Genomic DNA, 22,953 nt, shown 5'->3' on the forward strand with positions numbered 1-22,953 from the left:
TTAGTTGGCACACTTCTCTGTAGATTCTGTAGAATTTCTGGGCAGATGCATTTGAGTGACATTCTTATGTCTAAAGATCACTGTGATTTTTCTCTAAAGGTTTCTTCCTTTCCTTTTCTTTTCCTTTTTTTTTTTTTTTTTTTTTTTTTTTTTTGAGACAGGGTCTTACTCTGTCATCCAGTCTGGAGTACAAGTGGTGCAATCTCAGCTCACTGCAACCTCCATCTCCCAGACTCAGGCGATCCTCTTACCTCAGCCTCCTGAGTAGCTGGGACTGCAGGTGCACACCGCCACACTTAGCTAATTTTTGTATTTTTTCTAGAGATGGGGTTTCACCATATTACCCAGGCTGGTCTCGAACTTCTGAGCTCAAGTGATCTGCCTGCCTCAGCCTCCCAAAGTGCTGGGATTGCAGGTGTGAGCCACCACACCTGGCCGTTTCTCACCTTTTTGTCCTAGTTTTAATTTACCACAGTAAACTTCTTTGGTGATTTTTCTTTCTTATTTTATGTATAGCCTGTTCTTTTGTTCTGATGAATGTCACATTGAATAAAAACTTGACACCTATTGTAACACCATACCAGATGCTGTGTTATTTTTTATCCCTGGTTTTGGAGACCGTTGGAGAGAAATTCATAGTATTTTGTAACCATTTTTGTTAATCTTAAGAAATTGAGTGAAAGTTTCAGTAATAATTTTTTTTTAAATCATGATATAGTATTTTAAAATTTCAGTAAGTAAAAAATATTTTTGGAATAAATGAGTTTCTTGTTTAATTCGATGCAATTCTATAACCTTTTTGCTCTTTTTCTTGAAAACAAAAAGTCTTCCTCACTGGCCATATTTGGGTTCTGCCTATACTGTTCCCTCACCTCCCCTTGGTGTAGGTGACCTAGACCCTGTTAGTCATCTGATGAAGTCTGTGAATCCTCTCTTGGAAAACACATCAGAATTTCCTTACAATTTCAGCATGTTCATTGGAGTTTTCCCCACTCTTCTCACACATACCCTGCAATGATACCGGCCCTTGGACTTCAAGCAGACTAACAAAGCTTAGAAAATAAGATTCATACTCCTTTTTAGTATTCTAGATATCTAACAGTTTGACTTAGAAGTAACAATAACAACAATGTTAGTGATACTACTACAATAATTATAACAGTAATCATAATAATAATTAAAATTTACTCTTTGCTAACCTTATGCTGGATTCTATGTGAACCTTTAACCTGTATTAATGGTTATATTCTTAATGATCTCTCCAACTAGAGTATATTCAGTATACTTTTATTCTGTACTTTAGGAAATATTGTCTCTTTAGAATACAGATTTGTGTAAGGCATTATAAGGATTTTGATTCTAAGACTTTTTGGAATACTGAACTTTTAGTTTTCTAATTCCAATAGTCAGTCTCTCTCGCTCTTTTTTTCTGGGCCTCTCTGCCATTCTTCTTCCTCTGAAAATTAGCTTCCCACCTGAGCCTCATATATCCCCTAATTCCTATTTATAGTTGTGAGGGAGGAAAAATATTTTCCTTCTAAGTTCTCTGCTATAAGACCTTTGTAGCGAAAGACAGATTAACAAAAATTAAGTATACCAATTTATATTAAGTTTTATGTAACATGGAGGGAAATGAAGAATTGAAGAAACAGTTAAACCTGGGCATTTTTACATCAGGTTTGATGAAGAGTTAGACAGGAAAGGCAATAAGACAAAAAGGGGTATGAACTAAGAGTAATAAACTGAGGGGACCTTAGCAAGTCCTATTTATTTAAGTTCATCTTACGTCCCTCCATATTCTGAGATAAGGATGTGCTTTTTTTCTGCATATAGGGACCATCCTCTCACATGTATGGCCTTACAATTTGCTTCATAGGAGATCAGAAAGTCCTTCCTGCACCTGCTGTTTCTCAAATTCCTTTAGCTTAAAATTTTCAGTATGTCAAGTGCCATATTTTGGAGTAGTGTGTCCTGATTTCCATCATAGTTAATGTCAGCTTGGACACAGTTTCTCATATTTATATTAAGAAATCTTTGGCCACTCTGCAAAGACTGAGTTAGATGCTACTTTGATGTGCTGCAACAGCTCATATCATATATGTATATAATCTCGTATAATAAATAGTAACATACTTTTGTATGTAAGTTTTATGTACCCTTAAGTTGTAAGCTTTAAGAAGAGACAATCCTGGCTTTCCTGTCATTTATTTGACAATTATTTAATGGCATAGAATGTAGCAGGCACTCTTCTAGATTTGGAAATATACCCTACAACTCTTTTAAAGAAGCCAAGCAAACAGTCTTGAACAGTAAATTACCATTAAGTGGAATTAATTCTATGATAGAAATGATACAGTTTGTTGCAGCAACATAAAACACAGGCATATAGGCCACACGCGGTTGCTCACACCTGTAATCCCAGCACTTAGGGAGGCTGAGGCAGGCAGATCACTTGAGCTCAGAAGTTCGAGACCAACCTGGGTAATATGGTGAAACCCCGTCCATAAAAATGCAAAAATTAGCTGGGCATGGTGGTGTGTGCCTGTAATTCCCAGGTACTTGGGAGGCTGAGGTAGGACAATTGCTTGAACCTGGGAGGTGGAGGTTTGCAGTAAGCCAAGATCACACCACTACACTCCAACCTGGGTGACAGAGCCAGATTCTGTCTTGAAAAAATAAAAAAAATAATAATATTGGTATATAGAGTAGAGTTTAGGAAATGCTTGTCTGAGTACATGAAACCTGAAACCTAAGTAGGAAGCTACAAAGAACAAAAAAGAAACAGAATGAAGTATTCAGTGTACTGGAACATTGCATTCAAGAGTGTTAATGCTTAGGATGAACTTGGAGAGGAAGTTAATGGTTCAGTCATAAAGTTGTTTATGTTGAACTTTGCTTAAGATATTTGGGTAACTATTGAAGGACATTTTAGGAAGAGCACTCAAAATGCAATGGATTGGTGAAAACAGAACTAAAGGCAGGGAGATGGTTTAAGAAGCTTTTGCAAATGGTTGCATGGTTGGGAGGATGGAGTGAGAGAATGGGAGATGACATCCAATGGGTAAAGTTTTCTTTTTGAAATAATGAAAATGTACTGGAGTTAGTGCTGATGGTTGCACAGGAATAAACAGGAAACAACTGAATTGTACATTTTAAAGTGGCAAAATTTATGGTATATGGAGATATTTTAATAAATTTTTTTGAAAGAGACTTTCATAGTAGTCTAATTGAGAGTAGATGGTGGCCTGTACTAAAGTGTTGCTAATAGAGGCAGGAGTAAAAATGTGTCAATTTAATAGGCAAAATAGGGTTGAGTAGATATTTAGATATTCAGATCAGTCATTTGAAGACAAGTCTAAGCTAAAAATGGGGGAGGTCTCAGCAGATAGATGATAATTGAAACCATGGAGTAGATTAGATCATATTGTAAGGTTTGTTCTTGCCGAGCTTAAAACGGAAGAAACTGAGGCCAGCACAAGAAGATTCAATGCTAAGGGTTTTATTCAGGCTCCCGGACAAGGTTCTGCGATCCGACGGGATGGGCCGGAGAAGTGACGCGGACTCCTCTCAGACGTGGGGTTTTATAGGGAGTGGAGGTGTTTGATTGGTTGTGCCCAAGGTGAGTGGGGCCCGGATGGGACAAAATAGTGGGGAGTGGGGCCCGGATGGGACAAAATGGTATCAGGTAGGTCCTGGCGGGGCTTTTTTTCTGAGCTCCGGTGGGGGGGGGGTGTGTGTCTGAGCTCCCAGCGAGGGAAGGGTGTGTGTGCGCGAGCTCCCAGCGAGGGGAGGGGGGTGCGTCTGAGCTCCCGGCGAGGGAGGGGGGAGCGTCCGAGCTCCCGACTGGGCGGTGGCGGGGGTGTGTGTCCATGCTCCCGGCAAGGCAACCAGCCTTACACGTATCCAGAGAAAGTATATAGGGTAAGAATTATAAGTAAGCTGGGAATCCAGGCCTGAGAAACTCTAAGGGATGGGGAGAAGGAAAGAAGCCTACATAAGAGATAAAGAAAACTTCTTTATCAGTTATTAATTATAATAATGTCCAACAAATAGGTGATCAAAAAATATTGATGGAATGAATTGAATGAATATACACTAAAAATTTTTCATTTTATCATAGTCTCAGGGTACTGTTGTCATCATCATCTGGACTCTGTAATAGGCACTGCCTTGCGCACTTTGCTTTCATTATCTTATTCAATCCTAATAATAATTCTGCAAGAAACATAATCTCTGAAAGAGTAGCTTGTTTACCATCACATGACTGGTTGAACTTACATATCTGAGTCTAAAGTGTATTTTTTCTACCAGGCCTAATTTTCCCAAAATCTGTTCTGAGAAAAAGATGTTAACAGGTATTTACTAACAAAAATAACAATAGAACTATTTAGGGGAAAGAATAGGATTATTAGAAATTGATATTTATTAATAGGATGCTTGCCAGTAGGGGCAATGGAGCAGTTTTTTAAGGAAAGAAGCATAACATATTAGTTATTCAGTGAGAATCGATTCTTAATATTTATGAAAATCTTGTGTTTTACCCTGTCTTACTTGGTGGTATTGCAGTCATCTGAGAATCGATCCTGTAAGTTATTTGATATATGCTACTTTTCTAATCAATCTCTTTCAGTTTTGACTTCCTCATCATCCTTTGTAGTCTGCTTGTTGCTATTTCTCAGTTTTGACATTCTATTTCTCTCTCTCTCTTTTTTTTTTTTTTTGAGATGGAGTCTCGCCCTGTCACCCAGGCTAGAGTACAGTGGCACTAGCAGCAGCCTCCACATCCAGGGTTCAAGCGTTCTCCTGCCTCAGCCTCCTGAGCAGCTGGGACTACAGGCACATGCCACCACACCCGGCTAATTTTTGTATTTTTAGTAGAGACAGAGTTTCACCATATTGGCCAGGCTGGTCTCGAACACCTGACCTTGTGATCCACCCACTTCGGCCTCCCAAAGTGCTGGGATTACAGGTGTGAGCCACCCTGCACAGCTGATGTTTAATTTCTTTTAGTTGTGCTTTACAGTGTTTCTGAGATGGCTCATTGAGTTTTCTGTATAAAATTTCATGTCTTTGGCTTTATTCTAACTCTTTTGGTATCTAGGTGTCATTCTTCATCATTCTATTATGAATTGAATTAAAGCATATGGCATTATCTCAGAAGTGACTGGCTCTTGGGCATCATTGTCAGTTATGTTGTCCTACCTAAATGTTGCATTTAGGTAATAAAAAGGAAATCTGCCTTGAAGGTAAAGTTAATATTAATAGAAATCTTTCCATACGTTGTTGAAGACTCTTGTTATGAAGTTTAATATGTCATTTATTTAGGCATTACTTAATTCAGTTGTAATTTTTTCCTTCTGCTTTCTTATCTTAATGAAGCGTCATCTCCTGTCATCTTACTCTTTGCTCAAAAACCTTCATGTATTCCCTTCTACTCTCAGAACGCTACCTAAATTTCTTGTAGTGGTATTTAATGATCTTGCCTATATCTACCTTTCTCATTAGTCTCTTCCCTCCCACATAGTTGCTCTGTCAGTACACTCTAATAGTCTTTTGTCTCTCTTTTTCATTGTTTTTGTTAATACTATGTTCTTGTTTACAAGTCTATGCACTAAGTCCTCTTGGCGTGCTGTAACAAACCCACAGAGAGTCTTCAGGGTATTTCAGAATTTCAAGGGAAACACAGTGATATCTATCAGAAACAGCATGAACCACTAGCTCCAGATATTTCAGTTTTAACATTAGATTACTACATTCCTTTTTGTGGCATTATGCTCTGCAAAACTGGATCTTTGACAGTCTCTGTGATAAAAAGCAAATACTCCCCCAAAATCAATGTGAAACAAATGAGGGTGATGTTTATCAGTCTGATTCCAAGGTTTGAGAATTTTGCAGTGCTCAACAGGTAGCAAATTGTTGGGAAATGAACACTTTTCGCTGAAACGAATTATTTAATAAATGGAATTTCTTTCATTCTAGTGGCACCATGATAAAATTTCTAATAGAGGAAAGGAGGCATGTACTATATGCTCTATGACTTTTTTTTTTTTTTTTTTTTCCTAGTTTGTAACCATTTGGAAGATCATACCCATCCTTCAAAGACCAGTTGATACTGTTACCTGTCTTTGGAGGCCTTTCCTGATCCCCTCCACTACAATTAATCTCTCTCATGGGTATTTTCTAGTCATATTCTGCTTTTTCTATTGCTGTTTAAGTTGAATTAAACTAATTGAAGTATTTATTTGAAGTTACCAATAATGTCTGTGGTTTTCCTATTCCTCCAGATAGGTATAGCTACTTAAATTATAACGAGAACCCTTTCCTCCTTAGTATAAAAGTGATACAAATATGATAATAGGTACCCTGTACTGTACTAAACTACATGTCCTGTTAGTCAATTTCTAATTCTTACAACATCCTTAAAGGATCAAAAGTTATGTCATCCACATTTTATATTTGAAGAAATTGAGGTTTAACAGTGTTAGTTTTTCTCACACCCACATAACTCCTAGCCTTTAAGCTATTCTAGTTTTTTTTTCCTTTAATATTGACTATAGAATTAACTTTTTGATATCCTCAAAAACCCATTGAGATTTTGGTTAAGATTGCATTGAACTTATGAATCAATTTGGGGAGAACTGATGTCTTAAGAATATTGAGTTTTTAATTCCATGCATATAGTATAGCTCTTTGTTTATATAAGTTGTTTATTTTCCTCAGCAGTCTTTTGTAGTGTTTTGTGTATATGTCTTGCATAGTTTTGGCTAAATGTGTTTCTGCATATTTCAATTTTGGTGGTATTATAAGTATTGTTTTCTTAATTTTAATTTTCAACTCTTCCTTAATAATTTATAGAAATACATTAGATTTTTATATATTGATCTTAAGGTCTGAGACCTTGATTAACTTATGTTTAATTCTAGAGCATTTATGTAGATTTCTTATGATTTTATATATATTCCTTATGCATGCACAGGTTAGTATCCAGCCATAGCCTCAAGGTTTACTATATACATTTCAGCTTATTCTTCTCTGAAAATCTTTCTCAGAATTTCTAGTCTCCTGGCTGTCCTTGAACACTTAATCTTTGTCCCCTCATTTCAGTGAGAATGCCAGGCTTTTTCCTCTCTATGATGTGGAACTTGCCTTCTGGCAGAGAGCCTGCATGATACCAGGACACACCTTGTTTCTTTGCTATCAGAGATCATAGTCCTACAATGCCTGCTATTCAATGTCTGAAAATTCTATAGGTATTTCTTTTCCGTTTTCTAGTTTACAGCACAATGATAACTCTAGACCCTGGTACTCATTCATGGCCAAGGCAGAAGTTAAAGTTTTTAAGGTTACTGTCTATATATGTAAACCAAGGGAGGGTGGGCAATTTATTTTAGCTGAAAGAAAGAGCATAATTAGAGGTTGTAAGCAAGGTTGAATCTCCTTCCTGGAGAATCTGAAAATGCAGTTGTTGTGACTTTGTATGAGGAACATCATCATTTTTATCTTTTTAGTCCCTGGCAGACATGCATTAAATGTTTGTTGATTGAATATCAAAATGGTACGGAATAGATTAGTTAGATGTTGGTGAAGCATTGTGTTTGAGATGCTTACAGATGTACTAAAATTTTAATAGAAATCTTGGCAAATTGCTTGTTAAATTTTTCTAAATTAATTTTTAAAAATCTATTTCATTCTCAATTATAACATTTTTACTCACCTAGATTATTAAGTGGTTTGAAGCACTTAACATGGCTTCTTTTTTTTTTAGACTGTAAAAAACACTCAATTTTTAGGCTTGTTAAATTCTGGTTTTAGGTTGATTTTTGAGTGGAAATTGCTGATCAAATTCAAAGTTCTCACATTTTTTCAGTATCTGAATATCAGAAATAGAATATCGGGCAGTTTCCCACGTTGAAATATTCAATAGTAAAAGGCTAACAAAACTGCTGAATATTTCTGCTATTTATCAATTTTTGCCTTGCACGTTCAAATAATGTTTATTTGTAATGGAAATGTTTTAATTCATTTAAATCTTGATTATGGAGTAGGTTGTAAATCACGTTTAAGCCTGAGAGTGAGTTGATATAGCCCTTATTTCAGACTGTAGTTTTAATATATAGACTCTCTGATTATAACTAGGCTAAGTTACATAATAATGACTTTATTTTCACTGAAAAAAGTTTCCTGTTATTTCGATGACAAATTATTTAAGTCATCATAGTAAAAGTTGCTGTTGGCTCTGGGTTTTGTTTATTTTGCTACATATAGCAGACATGGTTGATCATTTAATTGTGCCTTATAGATAAATAAAAGTAAATTATAGAATAACACATAGAAATTCTCTGCTGTTAAATTTATACTTTCACTATTGTTTAAAGGAATTATTTAGCTACAGTGTCTTTGTCTCATCTTTTAATTTTGAAATATTCCTAACTTTCAGAATAGTAAACTGAATTTCTCTATACCCTTCACAATGATCCACCAATTGTTAACATTTCAACACATTTGTGTTCTCTCTTTAGATAAATATATGTGCCTATATTTTCCTAAGGAAGAATTCTGAAGTATTTATTCCTTATTCAAGAAATTAAGCATTGATACTGTTTTCCTATGTATGATCAAGATTCCAGATGTAGCAATTATTCTGATAGTGTCCTTGATAGCTGTTTAATTTTATCCTCGGTCCAGGATCCAATAAGAATCACACATTACATGTATAGTCCTATTTCTTTAATATCCTTTGCTCCCACCTTTTTGATCAAGGCATTTCCTTCTTTTAAGAATCCAATTCAGTTGCTTGTAAAATGTGCCACATTGTAGACTTATTCGCATGATTTTAGGCAATAATATTACATAAGCAACATTGTGTTATTTCCCCTTGCATCACATCATAAGGTTTATGGCTTTATTGATAATGCTAATTGATAATGGTTAAGATAGCATCCCTCATATTTCTTGCTTAGAACCTGCTTCTCTTGCCTCATTCTATGTTTGTATTTTCCTTATCCTATTCAGCAGACCTAGCATCAACTTAATATTCATTTACTCTGTCCTACAATACACACGAAATAGCTTCACCAATAATATAACCAACAATAAACCTACTAAATAAAGTTTGATTTTTCTGTTGTTTTTGTTGCTTATACTATATCCCATGAAGACTGTATTGTCATAAGAACATATTGAAAAATTATTTGCATTATATTTTCTATGTGCTTATGTTACAATTTGATACCTTCCTTGATTTTTCATTTCTGTTATATTCAACTCAATAATTTGTTTTTCTTCTAATGGAATTTGAAATTCAAATTAAATTTTATTACTTGAAAATGCAAAATTTTAACATGTTTCAGAAGTCAAATTTGTATGTTATGCTGTATCAGAGAACTCTTCTATTCCTATTCCTCTACTCCTTTCCCACTCACTCTCAGAGAAAAGCATTTTTCATTTCTAGTTCATTCTTTCTGTGTTTCTTTTTACAAAATTAGCAAACACAAAAGATATATATTTTATGTATGTATATAGTATAGTATCTATACTAAAAGAATATATATGGCTGGGTGCAGTGGCTTGCACTTGTAGTCCTAGCTACTCAGAAGACTGAGCTGGAAGGATCTCTTCAACCCAGGAGTTTGAGGCAAGAATATATATATTCTTTTTTTATGTAGTAAAAACCATAACATTAACTTTACCATCTTATCCATTTTTAAATGTACCATTTAGTATATGCATGTTGTTACACAGCCAATCTCTAGAACTTTTTCTTCTTGCAGTGTTGACACTCTATACCCAGCTAAACTAATTCTTCAACTTCCCTCCCTCAAGTCCTTGATAACCAACTTTCTACTTTATGTTTCTATGATTTTGACTATTTCAGATACTTTCTATGAATGGAATCATACAATATGTGTCTTTTTGTGACAGACCTTATTTCACTTAGCAAGTGCTTGATGTTCATCTATGTTGTAGCATGTGACAGGATTTCCTTCTTTTGTTTCTTTATCCTTTGTTGATGGACATCTAGGTTGCTTTAACCTCTTGGCTATTACGAATGCTGCAATGAATGGACATGCAAATATCTCTTTGAGATCCTGCTTTGATTTCTTTTGACTGTATACCCAGAAATGAGGTTATTTGACTATATGTTAATTTAATTTCGGGACCTCCATACTGTTTTTCATAGTGGCTGCACCATGTTACATTTCCACCAACACTGCACAAGGGTTCATTCACTTCTCCACATTTGCCAGCACTTCTTATTTTCTATGTTTTCAATAGTGACCATCCAGATCATGTGAAGTGATATCTCTTTGTGGTTTTGATTTTCATTTCCCTGATGATTAATGATGTTGAACATCTTTTCATGTGATTATTGGCCATTTACATATCATTTTTGGAGAAATGTCTATTCAAGTCCTTTGCCCATTTTAAGATCACATTATTTGTATTTTTATTGTTCATTTAGAAGTTTGTTATGTATTCTAGATATTAACCTTTCATTGAATATAGGGTTTGAAAATAAGTTGCCTTTTCATTCTGTTGATTACCTCCTTTGCTATGCAGAAGGAAAGTTTGATGTAGTCACATTTATCTATTTTTGCTTTTGTTGCCTGTGCTTTTGTTGCCATATTTATGAAATCATTGCTAAATCCAGTGTCCTGAAGCTGTGCCCCTATACTTGAAAATAATATATGTTATTGTTTTATTCTCTTTTAAACAAAGCCTTTGTACCTTTGAGACTTGATTTTTTAAAACTTAACAAAATATCCTGGAAATTACTTTATATAGATGGAATGTTCCATAGAGCTTTTCCTTGTTTTGTGTTGTTTTATTGGGGTTTTTGAATATTCCATTGTGTAGATATATCATAATCAACTGATCTTCTACGGATGGACTTCTGGTTTGTTTCCAACATTTTGCCATTACAAATAACATCTCAATACTTATACGTGTTCTGTTTTATATTGTGAATGAATCTCTTCAGAATAAATCCCTAGAAGTGAGATTGCTGGTTATCAGGCTGTTATTATATCTCATTTCTACAGTTTTGTCTTTGTTACTTTTTTTTCTCCTCATCTTTTTACCTCTTAAATATACATGTATTTCTTTTATATTCCAAATATTTGACAATAGATTTTATCAAAATCTATTTTGATGTCTTTTGATTTGTATGTAGATTATTTGTAGGTTATTTTGCTACCTCTAAGTGTTTGAAACTAAATAGGTGTTAGCTTCAGAATCACCATAGAGTATTAAAACCCTCAGGGATTTGAGATAATTATGAAAGGTAAAAAGTTCAAAGCTGTGAAATGTATGCATCTTAAAAGAAATCCATTGACATTAAAATTTATAGTAATTACTTCAAGAAAAAATGAGATATTTGTAATTAGAATTGTAACACTATCTCTGAATTTTTTAAATAATTTACTAGATACAAGCATGTTTTAGCTTAATTTATGTATGAATTACTACAATAAGTATGACAATCATAATAACAGCCACAGCTAATATATGTTGTTTACTATGTGCTGAGTACCATGCTCAACATTGCATGTACATTAATTTACATCATTTCAGTTAATCCTCAGTGATCTTATGAGATGTATTTGTAATTATATATCCACTTTAAACATGAGTGAAATGAGAAATGTTAAGTGACATGCTCTAGCTCATGCAACTAGTAAGTGGCAAAAGCAGGATTTGAATCCAGATAGTCTTCAATCAAGATGGATTCAGCTCTTTTTGTGACAATGCTTGATTGCTTATATTGGAACCCACTATTATTTTCTTATATCAAGCCCACATTTGTCTTAAGGTCTGTATGATTTTAGCTGCTGATTCTCAACTACTCTCTGTACTTTATTTCTCTCCTTAAAGCAGTATAAGATATTACATGGTTGTTATATAAAGTTTTTTTCTTTTATCATAAGTGGTAGTATAGAATTGATATTCCTTTCATAACAGCCACAGTTTCTCATAAAGCATTCCTTTCACATCACTATCCATGGCAGAATATTGAACAATGTGTACCATTTTTTTGACCCATTAAATTATTTATGTTCCTGTTTGACAGTGGATGATTCAACAGCCACACAAAGCAGCAACATTTTTTGGATGCATTGGGATAGATAAATTTGGGGAGATTCTGAAGAGAAAAGCTGCTGAAGCCCATGTGGATGCTCATTACTACGAGCAGAATGAGCAGCCAACGGGAACATGTGCTGCATGCATCACTGGTGGCAACAGGTCAGTGTAATTCCAAGGGAAGCACTATACTAATTGGCTATTTAAACACTGGTAAAATCTGAATTCCAATGTGAATTTGGAATTTTGACTTTATAATTCCTTTTAATGTTTGATAAATATTTCTTCCTTATATCAGTTTTCCTTTGTTGTTTTTAAATTTACGTTTGTTAAACATGCAGTTGAATTCAACAGGCATAATGGAATAAAAGTTTGTGATTATTTAGTCCAGTCTTTACTTTTTATAATTAGAATCAGAAAAGGCAAGTATCTTGCTGAATGCCTTGTAGCTAGTTTGTTGCCAAACTTGAATTAGAAACAATGTTCTTTTCAGTATATCTTGAAGTTGGAATATTAGAGAGAGTGTGTGTGTGTGTCTGTAAGTGTGTGTGTGTGGGGGGGTTGTTTTGGTTTTTTTTTTTAAGACAGAGCTTCGCTCTGTTGCCCAGAGTCTCCCTCTGTCATCAGGCTGAAGTGCAGTGGTGTCTTCTCGGCTCAATACAACTTCCACCTCCTGGGTTCAAGTGATTCTTCTGCCTCAGCCTCCTGAGTAGCTGGGACTACAGGTGTGCACCACAATGCTCAGCTAATTTTTGTATTTTTAGTAGAGATGGAGGTTTCACCATGTTGGCCAGGATGGTCTCAATCTCGTGATCCGCCTGCCTCTGCCTGCCAAAGTGCTGGGATTACAGGTGTGAGCCACTGCACCCAGCCATGTATTTTACTTATATAAAATACAACATTACATTCAGTTTCTTATGACTTAGGTCATCTAAACCATTTCTGGCAAATAGTAATTTATTCATATTAAGTAAACTCAGTCATTGGTAATATATCACTAACTAAACAACGAAGTATATTTCTATATACCCTTACTTATTAGAAAATTATTCTTTATATGAACTTGAAATATCTCTCTCAGGGCTCTACATGTATTGGTTGTTTGTTCTTTTGTACCCACATGGAGATCCTCCTTCAGTGTATTCTTGCATTGCTAACATTATAACCGTATCAGCACAGAGTTTTTTCCCTTTGCAAGCGAAAAAAGAAATTATCTGCCCTAGCTATTATGTTGTTGGAATCATCAAAGATTACCTCTTTTTAGATAGTGATTCACTAGAAATTTTGCATTACTTACAGTTAGAAATATTTAGTCTGTCCTCCTTCATTCCCTGTCTCCTTTTCCCATCTTTTCCTTTCCTTCTTTTTTTCCCTTTTCATCCTCCTCTGCATTCTTCCTCCTCTCCACCACCACCTTGCTCCATTTCTTCTGTTTACTTGCTTTATTGTTCACTACTTGACCTCTAGCAGAGGTATATTAAGGAATGGACTATTCTGGATCCTGAGGATCAATAAGCATAGTATTTACTAAATAACTAAAATATAATATTAAAAATTATTAGGGTATGAAAGCCATTTTTAGACCTTTGATTTTTTTTAATGTACAGGAGAATTTTATGATTTTAAAGTTTCAATAAATAAAACCACCCAGTGTTCAAACATTGAAATATGCGATTCAGGGAGGAAAAAAAAAGCAAAACAACTAAAAAATGTTGAAACATGCTTGTTTAGACCTTTGTCCTTAATTTTCTCAAGACCAGCTTTAATCTGCAGGTGGAAAGCTTTCCCATTAGTGAGAAGTAGGTCAAATTTTCTTCTGACAACCATTTAGGCTACAGTAAAATTACTAAATTGTTTTGGTATGCTAAATGGCTGTCTTAAAGAACAGTTATGGCCAGGTGTGGTGGCTCATGCCTGTAATCCCAGCACTTTGGGAGGCCGAGTTGGGTGGATCACCTGAGGGTCAGGAGTTTGAGAACAGCCTGGCCAACATGGCAAAACCCTGTCTCTACTAAAAATACAAAACTTAGCCAGGCATGCATCTGTAATCCCAGATACTCTGGAGGCTAAGGCAGGAGAATTGCTTGAACCCAGGAGGCGAGGGTGCAGTGAGCCGAGATCAGGCCACTGCACTCCAACCTGGGCAACAGAGCAAGATTCTGTCTCAAAAAAATAAAAAAAAGTTATGATAATGTTAGATCTTCTAGATGTCAAAGACTTAACTTTTATACTAATTTTATGGTTATAGTGATTATATTGTTTAGATGATATGGGAACCAAATACTGGGGAGAAATCTTCAGTATCTAAATCATTATCTAAGTTCTAGAACCTAATAGAGTTGGATCAGTTGTTTTGGATAGGACTGGTAACCTTTGCTGCCACTAGCAAAAACTCAGAAATTGGCTGGCCATGGTGGTCACACCTCATAATCCCAACCCTTTAGGAGACCAAAGTAGGCTGATTGCTTGAGTTCAGGAGTTTAAGACCAACCCCGAGCAACATGGTGAAACTCCATCTCTACAAAAAATGCAAAAATTAGCTGGGGATGGTGGTGTGCACCTGTGGTCCCAGCTGCTTGGGAGGCTGAGGTGGAAGGATTGCTTGAGCCCAGGAGGTCAAGGCTGCAGTGAGCTGGGGTCGTACCACTCACTGCACTCCAGTCTGGGCAACAGAGTGAGCCCCTGTCTCTAAAACAAAAAACAAAACAAAAAATTTCCGAAATAAAAGTGTTTGGGTAATGCAGTATCTTTCTTGATCCAGATTCTTCCTCTTCAAAGTCAGAATCAAATACATTGGGATAAAAGAATACTTACATTTTTCTAGTCGGGCGCAGTGGCTCATGCCTGTAATCCCAGCACTTTAGGAGGCTGAGATGGGTGGATCATTTGAAGCCAGGAGTTCAAGACCAGCCTGGCCAACATGGCGAAACCCCACCTCTATTACAAATACAAAAAACAAATTAGCCTGGCGTTGTGGTGAGCACTCGTAATCCCAGCAACTTGGGATGCTGAGACAAGAGAATTGCTTGAACCTGGGAGGTAGAGGTTGAAGTGAGTTGAGACCGAGCCATTGCTCTCTAGCCTGGGCAACAAAAACAACTGTCTCAAAAAAGAAAAAAGAATACTTACATTTTTCTTTTGGAGAAACTGTGTAGTTTCCCATCAAAAAGTAGTTTCATTATCAAAATAGAGTTTAGTATCTGGTACCAGAAGTGTTTGCTTTTATTTAGCAACCATTTTGTCATAATTTTCCTAAAGTCATAATTACTAAAATATTTTTATAAATTAAATCTAAATTTTCTTAAGTCTGTAACGTAGCTATTTTGCACATGAATATGTTGATGTATATTACTCTTTCTTTCCTTCATTTGCTTGAGCATAAACAGATGTATCCTTCAGTAGTAAATTGGCAGATAGATGAGTGGAAATACGTTTTGGAAGAGAATCGAGTTTTTTTTTTTTTTTTTTTTTTTTTAACAGTGTAATCGAACATATTACCAAAGTCTCAAATGATATGATTTTTTTTTTGTAAGCTGTAACTGTTACCATTTAATTAGAAAAAGAAAAATTGGCAACTAATTTTGTAAATTCTAGAGCAGTATGAGGAAGGAAAGTATTTTTATTAATTTGTTTATAATGTAAATAATTATTGTATTTCTTTTTAATTAAATAACCTAAACTTGTAGCAGGATTTTATTTTTTATTCATTTTTTTTGGAGATGAGGTTTTGCCTTGTTACATAGCCTGGAATGCAGTGGCATGATTGCAGCCTGAAATTCCTGGACTCAAACAATCTTCCCACCACAGCCTCCTGAATTCTAGGACTACAAGTGTGCACCACTGCCCCAGCTAATTTTTAAAAATTTTGTAGGATGGGTTCTGGCTGTGTTATCCAGGCTGACCCCAAACTCCTGGCGTCAAGCAATCCTCCCACCTTGGCCTCTCAAAGAGCTGAGATTTCAGCTTTGAGCCACTGCACTCAACTCATAGCAAGATTTTAAATGCAACATCCTGTTTAGATATTCCAGTTCTAAAACTGGACCAGTCAAGGGACTTTTCAACTATAGAAAACAATTCTAATTGATTTCAGTCCTTAAAATGTAATGGTTTACAAATTAATTCCTCTTAGTTAATATGGTCTACATTTATAAGTATCTTTGTGAAATTAATTCCATACTTGGCTTTTAAAGCCTTAAATAGACAGCTATAGTATGTTGATATTTATTTTTATATTTTTCTATAAAAATGTTTTTAGTTGCACAGATTTATATAATGAGTTAGTAGCTTTATTTCTTAACTACATTGTGAACTATTAAAGTGTAAAAAGTAGATCCTATTTTACTATCAAAAGGCAACTTTATGCCAGTTTCTCAAAATACCAGGTGTTGCTTAGAACAAAAATTAACATAGATGCCTCAGAAAGTTCTCAAAACAAATTAATATTTATATTTATTTAAAAATCAATACCATCAATTTTGAAGAATTAATTAAAATATGAATTTTAAAATTTACAAAAAAATATTGGTAATTATCTATAGAAATATATGCCAAGTTTGGCTATAATATTATTTGCTTTTTCTTTGATTGTTTTAGGTCTCTTGTAGCTAATCTTGCTGCTGCCAATTGTTATAAAAAGGAAAAACATCTTGATCTGGAGAAAAACTGGATGTTGGTAGAAAAAGCAAGAGTTTGTTATATAGCTGTAAGTACTTGGCTAATTCAAATTTCTGATACATATTTACATGACGGATTATAGTTGTTGGCTGATACATATTTTAAAATAGTCATCTTTTTTTTACCCTGCAAATTATTTACCTATGTCAAAGCATATGTTAGATTCACTATTGTGAATATAGAACAGAAATAATTATCATTCAGTGGGTAACATAATTTGTATTATTTATCTTCATATCTTGTCTATTTTGGATATATTATGCATAGATGCTTCCCAACCAAGTAATAAATTTTGTATTAAATTAGTTTCCAAATATATATTTTAAAGTAATTCTACAATTCTACAAATTTACAGTAGGATAAATATTCACTGCAAACAGTTAGAGCTGATTTGCCTAAAAAACTTAATTGCTATTTATTCCGTAGTAATTACCATGACACCTCTTAATTTAATATTTCAAAAACATTGATTGTGACAAATCTTTTAAATCTGGGAATAAGGGTAGTGTGTAATTTGAATTATTAAGTCTTCTGACATAAAAATAATTGGTTAAGAATTTATTTCTAAAATAGGACTATACTAAAAATTCTTCTGAATTAATCACCCCATGATTACCTTGTTTTTGTTTAATATGTGTTAAGTGTGGCTGCTTACAAATAAGTAGATATCTGTGAAAAATTAAAAGCATCTCCTGTGCATGTAATATGTGGTTTTGGTATAACAGCTGCTGCCATTTCACTACCTGAGCTGTGTGAAACAGCTGGTAAGATGTGTAAAAAATTGATTATCCAGTAGGAACATGTTTATTGAAAATATAATTATTTCTTTCAGTTTAATGTTAATGTCTCCTACCGCATGTTTATGTGCACTGCTCAGGCTTTACAACATTGTTATTGATTCTTCTGGATACCTTTACATTGAGAAGATTATATAATGGAAAGTCATGCTATCTTTTCTGCCAGTATGCGAGAAAAACATTTCAATAGTTAAATATTTTTCCCCCTTTCTTATTGCCATTTCATTTTATTTCTCAAAATGGGCTCATTTTTGTCCCATTTTTCAAATTTTGGTAATGTATTTTTTGTAGTCTGATACTTCAGGGGAGATTTATGTACTATTTCAAACCATCTTACACTTGACAGTCTGATTTTCAAAAGCATATGTTTAGAATTTGGCATATGTATATTCATTGACTATGAAATAAGACAGTATATTCTGATGAAAAAGTGTATTTAACTTGACAATTATGGTCTTCTGTGTTTCAATATATAGTCATTCAATCTTGAATTGTGAGCCAACTTGCAAACAATTCATAGTTGTAATGATTATACAGTGTAACACGTCTAGCCAACTTTGGGTGAATGGAACTTTTATGAAAGTATAGATTCAACTTGCAGACAACTCATAGTTTTAGCATTTATGCATTATATTGCATCTAGCCAAATTTGGGTGAAGTTTTATAGTTGTATTAAATATTTATACTTATGTACAATTTTGTAAGGCATAAGGTGATCAGTTTTGGTTAAATTAATAAGGCAAATGGGATTATTTTTGATATTTGGGTGGTATATTCAGCCAGAAGAAATAACAAAATGGATTTCAGTTGATATCTCTGATACAGATGTTAGCTCATAGCTTCTTTTTCAGCCATTTTTAAAAAGAATGATCTTTTACATTGCCAGGTAAATCTATGCTCTTCTCATAGCTTGGCTTATTCCAAAATAGTTCTGAAAATATTAGACTCATTGGATACCTGGGATGCTGTATATTTTTGGTGAATATTCAACAAATATTTACTTATTAAGAATATAATTCTTATTCATTGAAATCTGTGAACTTTCTTTTAAAATATAATGTTATTTCCACAAAGACACTGCAGGTTTTACAAATCTGTAATTGTTTTTGATTTCAGGAGCATTCAGAAATGAGATGTAGTCTAGTCTAGTTTTTGCTTAGCATATGCTCAAACCACAAATTAAGTGGGCTGCCCTATACTTTCAGGTTCTACGAGGTCAGCAGTCTCCTTACGTTATCATCATAAAATAATGAGGTTTAAGAAGTTAAACTTCTGGGAGCTCTTTAATTGTAAAATGTTTTTGATCTAAGGAAGCAACTCGGTTTATCTATCCAACAAATTTCCATAACTAAAACATCTGTCTGCATCACATAAGCTAAACTAGATCTACATATTCAGCTCTGCTTCTTCACACTGTTCTCTACACTAGCATTATTTCATGAACATTAAGAAAATTCCAAACCTTCTTTATTTTCTTCACCATATAATTCATTGAGTAATTTCATACTGGAAACCTTCCTGATTAAAAAGCTGAAATTGAATATGGATACACCAGTATCCTCTCTTGGTTTAAATAAAGTGTCGAGATCTTTTAAATTTTATTTTTTTAATCTTTCATAACAAATGTCTCATTTTATGCCACATAAAGTCAGTTTTTCCATGTTTAAACAAACTTCTCAGATTCTTAGGTAATTAGGCACTACTGGTTATGGTGACTAGCTAATTATGTTTTTGAAAACTTAAGTCTCAGGTTCTCTTCACCTTAGAATCAGATTGTGATATATCTGTTTTTTCTCACTTGAGAAATAGTATTTCTTGGCCAGGTGTGGTGGTTTATGCCTGTAGTCCCAGTGCTTTGGGAGGCCAAAGCTAGTGGATTGCTTTTGGCCAGGAGATGGAGTACAGCTTGGGCAACATAGTGAGACTCCATCTGTGCCAAAAAAATTTTTTTTTAAAATTAGGTACGTATAGTGGCACTCACCTGTAGATCTAGCTACTTGGGAGGCTGAGGCAGGAGGATTAGTTGAGCCCAGGAGTTAGAAGTTACATGGAGCTATAATTGTGCCACTGTACTCCAGCCTAGGTGACAGAGCAGGATCCTGTCTCTAAAAAAAAAAATAAAAAATTAGCAAAAGGAAAAATAATATTTCTTAAATTATACCTGTAAGACTGTGATATTCAGGAAAGGCTTATGAAAAAGAACAGTAAATTTGAGCCATTAATTTTTCTACCCTATGTATTTCTTTCTTATATATTCTTAATTTTTATTTTTACTTTTGATTTTTTTGTAGATAAGGTCTTGCTCTATTTCCCAGGCTGGGATGTGGTAGTATGATCACATGTCACTGCAGCCTTGAAATTCTGGGCTCAGGTGGTCCTCCTACTTCACCCTCCCAAGTAGCTGGGGCTACAGGTGTGAGCCACTGCATCTGGCCTGTATTTCCTTTTTAAGGTATATTAATCTGCTATGAAAAATGTAAAAAAATTGAAATGTGACAATGATAGCATAAAGGCTAGGTGAAATGAAAATTAGCACTATGTTTCATCTTGAATTTTGGTAGTTACATTTTTACTTTTTTTTTGATAGTTTCAGTGTTTAAACATTTTCATTTTATTCTGTAGCTATAACTCTTGTAGTCTTAATTCTATATTTAAATAAGTTAAATGCTTATCATCAATTGCTTTATCACAGTTTTCCCATTCCTTTATTGTTAATTTTGATTATCCCTTGATTGGCTGCATTTTATCATTAAACTTTTTTTTTTTTTACAAGAAGGACTTAAAATGCTGCCTTTCTTTAGCTTTTATTTACCTCCTATTGCTTTTACATAAATGACAGCTCGTTTGGTGTAATATTTTTCACAACAAAATACTTTGTAGTTATTGCTTCATTGACTTCTTATACTTTTTCTGGGAAATCTAAGCTCAGGTTGATTTTTATCTGGTCTTTATTATTATTATTATTTTTTCTTTTTTTGGGGTTCATTTGTTGTTGTTATTCTCCTTATTCTGCCTCCCACTACCTCTCCTTATTCTTTTAGTTTTTTTCTTAAGGGAGAAGAGTAATTCATTGATTCATCACTTTTTTTTCTACTAAAGGTGCGTGCTTAGTGTATACATTTCTAAGGATTAATTTGGCTGCATCACATATATCTTGATATGTCATGTTGTCATTTTCATTCACTTTGAAGTACTTTGTAGTTTCTCTTTTAACTACTTCTTTGAATCATGGGATACTTAGATGTCTATTATTTAATTTCTAGATATGAGGACTTTCCAGAGATCTTTCTCTCATAATAATGAATTGGTGTATTTATCTCTCATATTCTATTAGTTTTCACTTATGTTGAAAATCTGTTGTCAGGTGCATAAGTTGCAAGGTTCATTATTTGGCCTGTTTTTCATTATGAAATATGTATCCCTGCTAATATACTTTACTCTGAAATTTACTGTCTGATATTAATATAGTCAATCCAACTTTCTTTTGATTATTGATACCATGTTACATCCTTTTCCTCTCTTTCACTTCTAATCTATTTATGTCTTTATTTTTTAAAGTGCATTTCTTATAGACAACATAGTTGAGTCTTATTTTTTGTCCAATCTGACAGTGTCTCCCTTTTAATTGGAATGTTTATACCATTCCAATTATCAGTATAGTTAGGTTTGATTTTATAATCTTGGTATTTGTTTTCTATTTGTCTCATGTGTTCAACATTCTCTTTTCTCTTTCCCGCTCTCTTTTGGGTTAATCTTGTGTTTTTATCTTCTTTGCTGGCTTAATCTCTCTCTTTTTGTCTTACTTTAATGATTGCATTAGGATTTATAGTGCACATCTTTCATCACAGTTTGCTTTCACATATATTATTAAAGAACCTTATAATGATGTACTTCCATTTGCCTCTCCTAACCTTTATGCTATAACTATAACATTTTAATTTTTTTTTTTTTTGAGATCGAGTCTCACTCTGTCACCAGACTGGAGTGCAGTGGTGCAGTCTCTGCACATTGCAACCTCCACCCCTTAAGTACAAGCGATTCTCATGCCTCAGCCTCCCAAGGAGCTGGGACTACAGGCACATGCCACTATACCCTGCTAATTTTTTGTGGGGGGTGTGTGTGTGTGTGGTGGTTTGTTTTGTTTGTTTTTAGTAGAGATGAGTTTCTCTATGCTGGCCAGGCTGGTCTCAAACTCCTGACCTCAAGTGATCCACCCACCTTGGCCTCCCAAAGTGCTAGGATTAGAGGCATGAGCCATTGTGCCTGGCCTTAAATTTTTTTTTCAACTTTTTTTTTTCTTTGAGACAGCATCTCACTCTGTGGCCTAGGCTGGAGTGCAGTGGCACAGTCACGGTTCACTGCAGCCTCAACCACAGTGGGATCAAGTGATACTCCCACCTCAGCCTCCTGAGGTGCTGGGACTATTGGTGTGTACCACTGTACCTGACTTTTTTTTTAATTGTTTTTTTAAAATCAGCTTTGTTAATATATAATTCTCACAACTTACAACACATACATTTTACTTCTACATATATATTATAAACATCATAATATTGCTACTATTTTTGTTTAAATTGTCAGATATCTTTTTTTAAGACTTAATAAGAAAATAAAGCATATTTTTACTCATGTGATTACCGTTTCTAGTTATCTTCATTCCTTTTTGTTAGAATCAAATTTCTATCTGGTATCATTTTCCTTCTGCCTAAAGGGCATTCTTTAATATCTCCCGTATTTGGATCTGTTGGTAATAAATTCTTTCAGCTTTTGTATGTTTGAAAACATCTTTATTTCACCCTCATTTTTGAAAGACATTTGTGCCAGATATATACTTCTAGTTTGACAGTTTTTCAGTACATGAAAAATGTTACCCCATTGACTTCTTACTTGCATGGTTCTTGATTAGAAATCTGATGTTCTTTTGTTCTTCAATATTTCATGTCCCCCACCACCTATATTTTGCTGCTTTTCAGATTTTCTGTATGAGGCCAGGTGCAGTGGCTCACACCTGTAATCCCAGTGCTTTGGGCGGTCAAGATGGGAGGATGGCTTTTGAGGCCTGGAGATCAAGATTAGCTGAGGCAACATAGTGAGACCCTGTTCCTATAAAAAATGCACAGAAAATTACTGGTTTTGATCAGTTTGGTTATAATAGGCCTTAGTATATTCTTCATGTTTCTTGTGCTTGGGTTTTGTTTAACTTAGAGCTATGGATTTTTAGTTTTTATTATGTTTGGAGTATTTGCAGCCATTATGTATCTTCAAATTAGTTTTCTGACCCTTTCAGGCCTCTTGAAGTTGTCTCATAGCTCACTGATACTCTTCTTTTTATTTTATCTTTTTCTCTATGTTTTATTTTGGTTACTTCCTTTGCTGTGCCTTTTAGTTCACTAATCTTTTC

The 22,953-nt window shown here is 34.4% G+C and overlaps 1 protein-coding gene across 2 annotated transcripts in view; it reads left to right on the top strand.

The window, feature by feature from the left end:
* Positions 1-22,953, top strand: part of ADK (adenosine kinase) — a 561,731-nt gene that overhangs the window by 231,487 nt on the left and 307,291 nt on the right. For both annotated transcript variants that reach the window (XM_012460167.2, XM_012460168.2), the window contains exons 5-6: positions 12,071-12,243; positions 16,675-16,783. In XM_012460167.2, coding sequence (XP_012315590.1) covers positions 12,071-12,243; positions 16,675-16,783 — 282 coding nt within the window. The remainder of the gene's footprint in view (positions 1-12,070; positions 12,244-16,674; positions 16,784-22,953) is intronic.

This window comes from Aotus nancymaae, unplaced genomic scaffold (genome assembly GCF_030222135.1).
Source record: "Aotus nancymaae isolate 86718 unplaced genomic scaffold, 86718_ANA_hifiasm-v0.15.2.pri h1tg000010l, whole genome shotgun sequence".
In the NCBI taxonomy this organism is placed as follows: Eukaryota; Metazoa; Chordata; class Mammalia; order Primates; family Aotidae; genus Aotus; species Aotus nancymaae.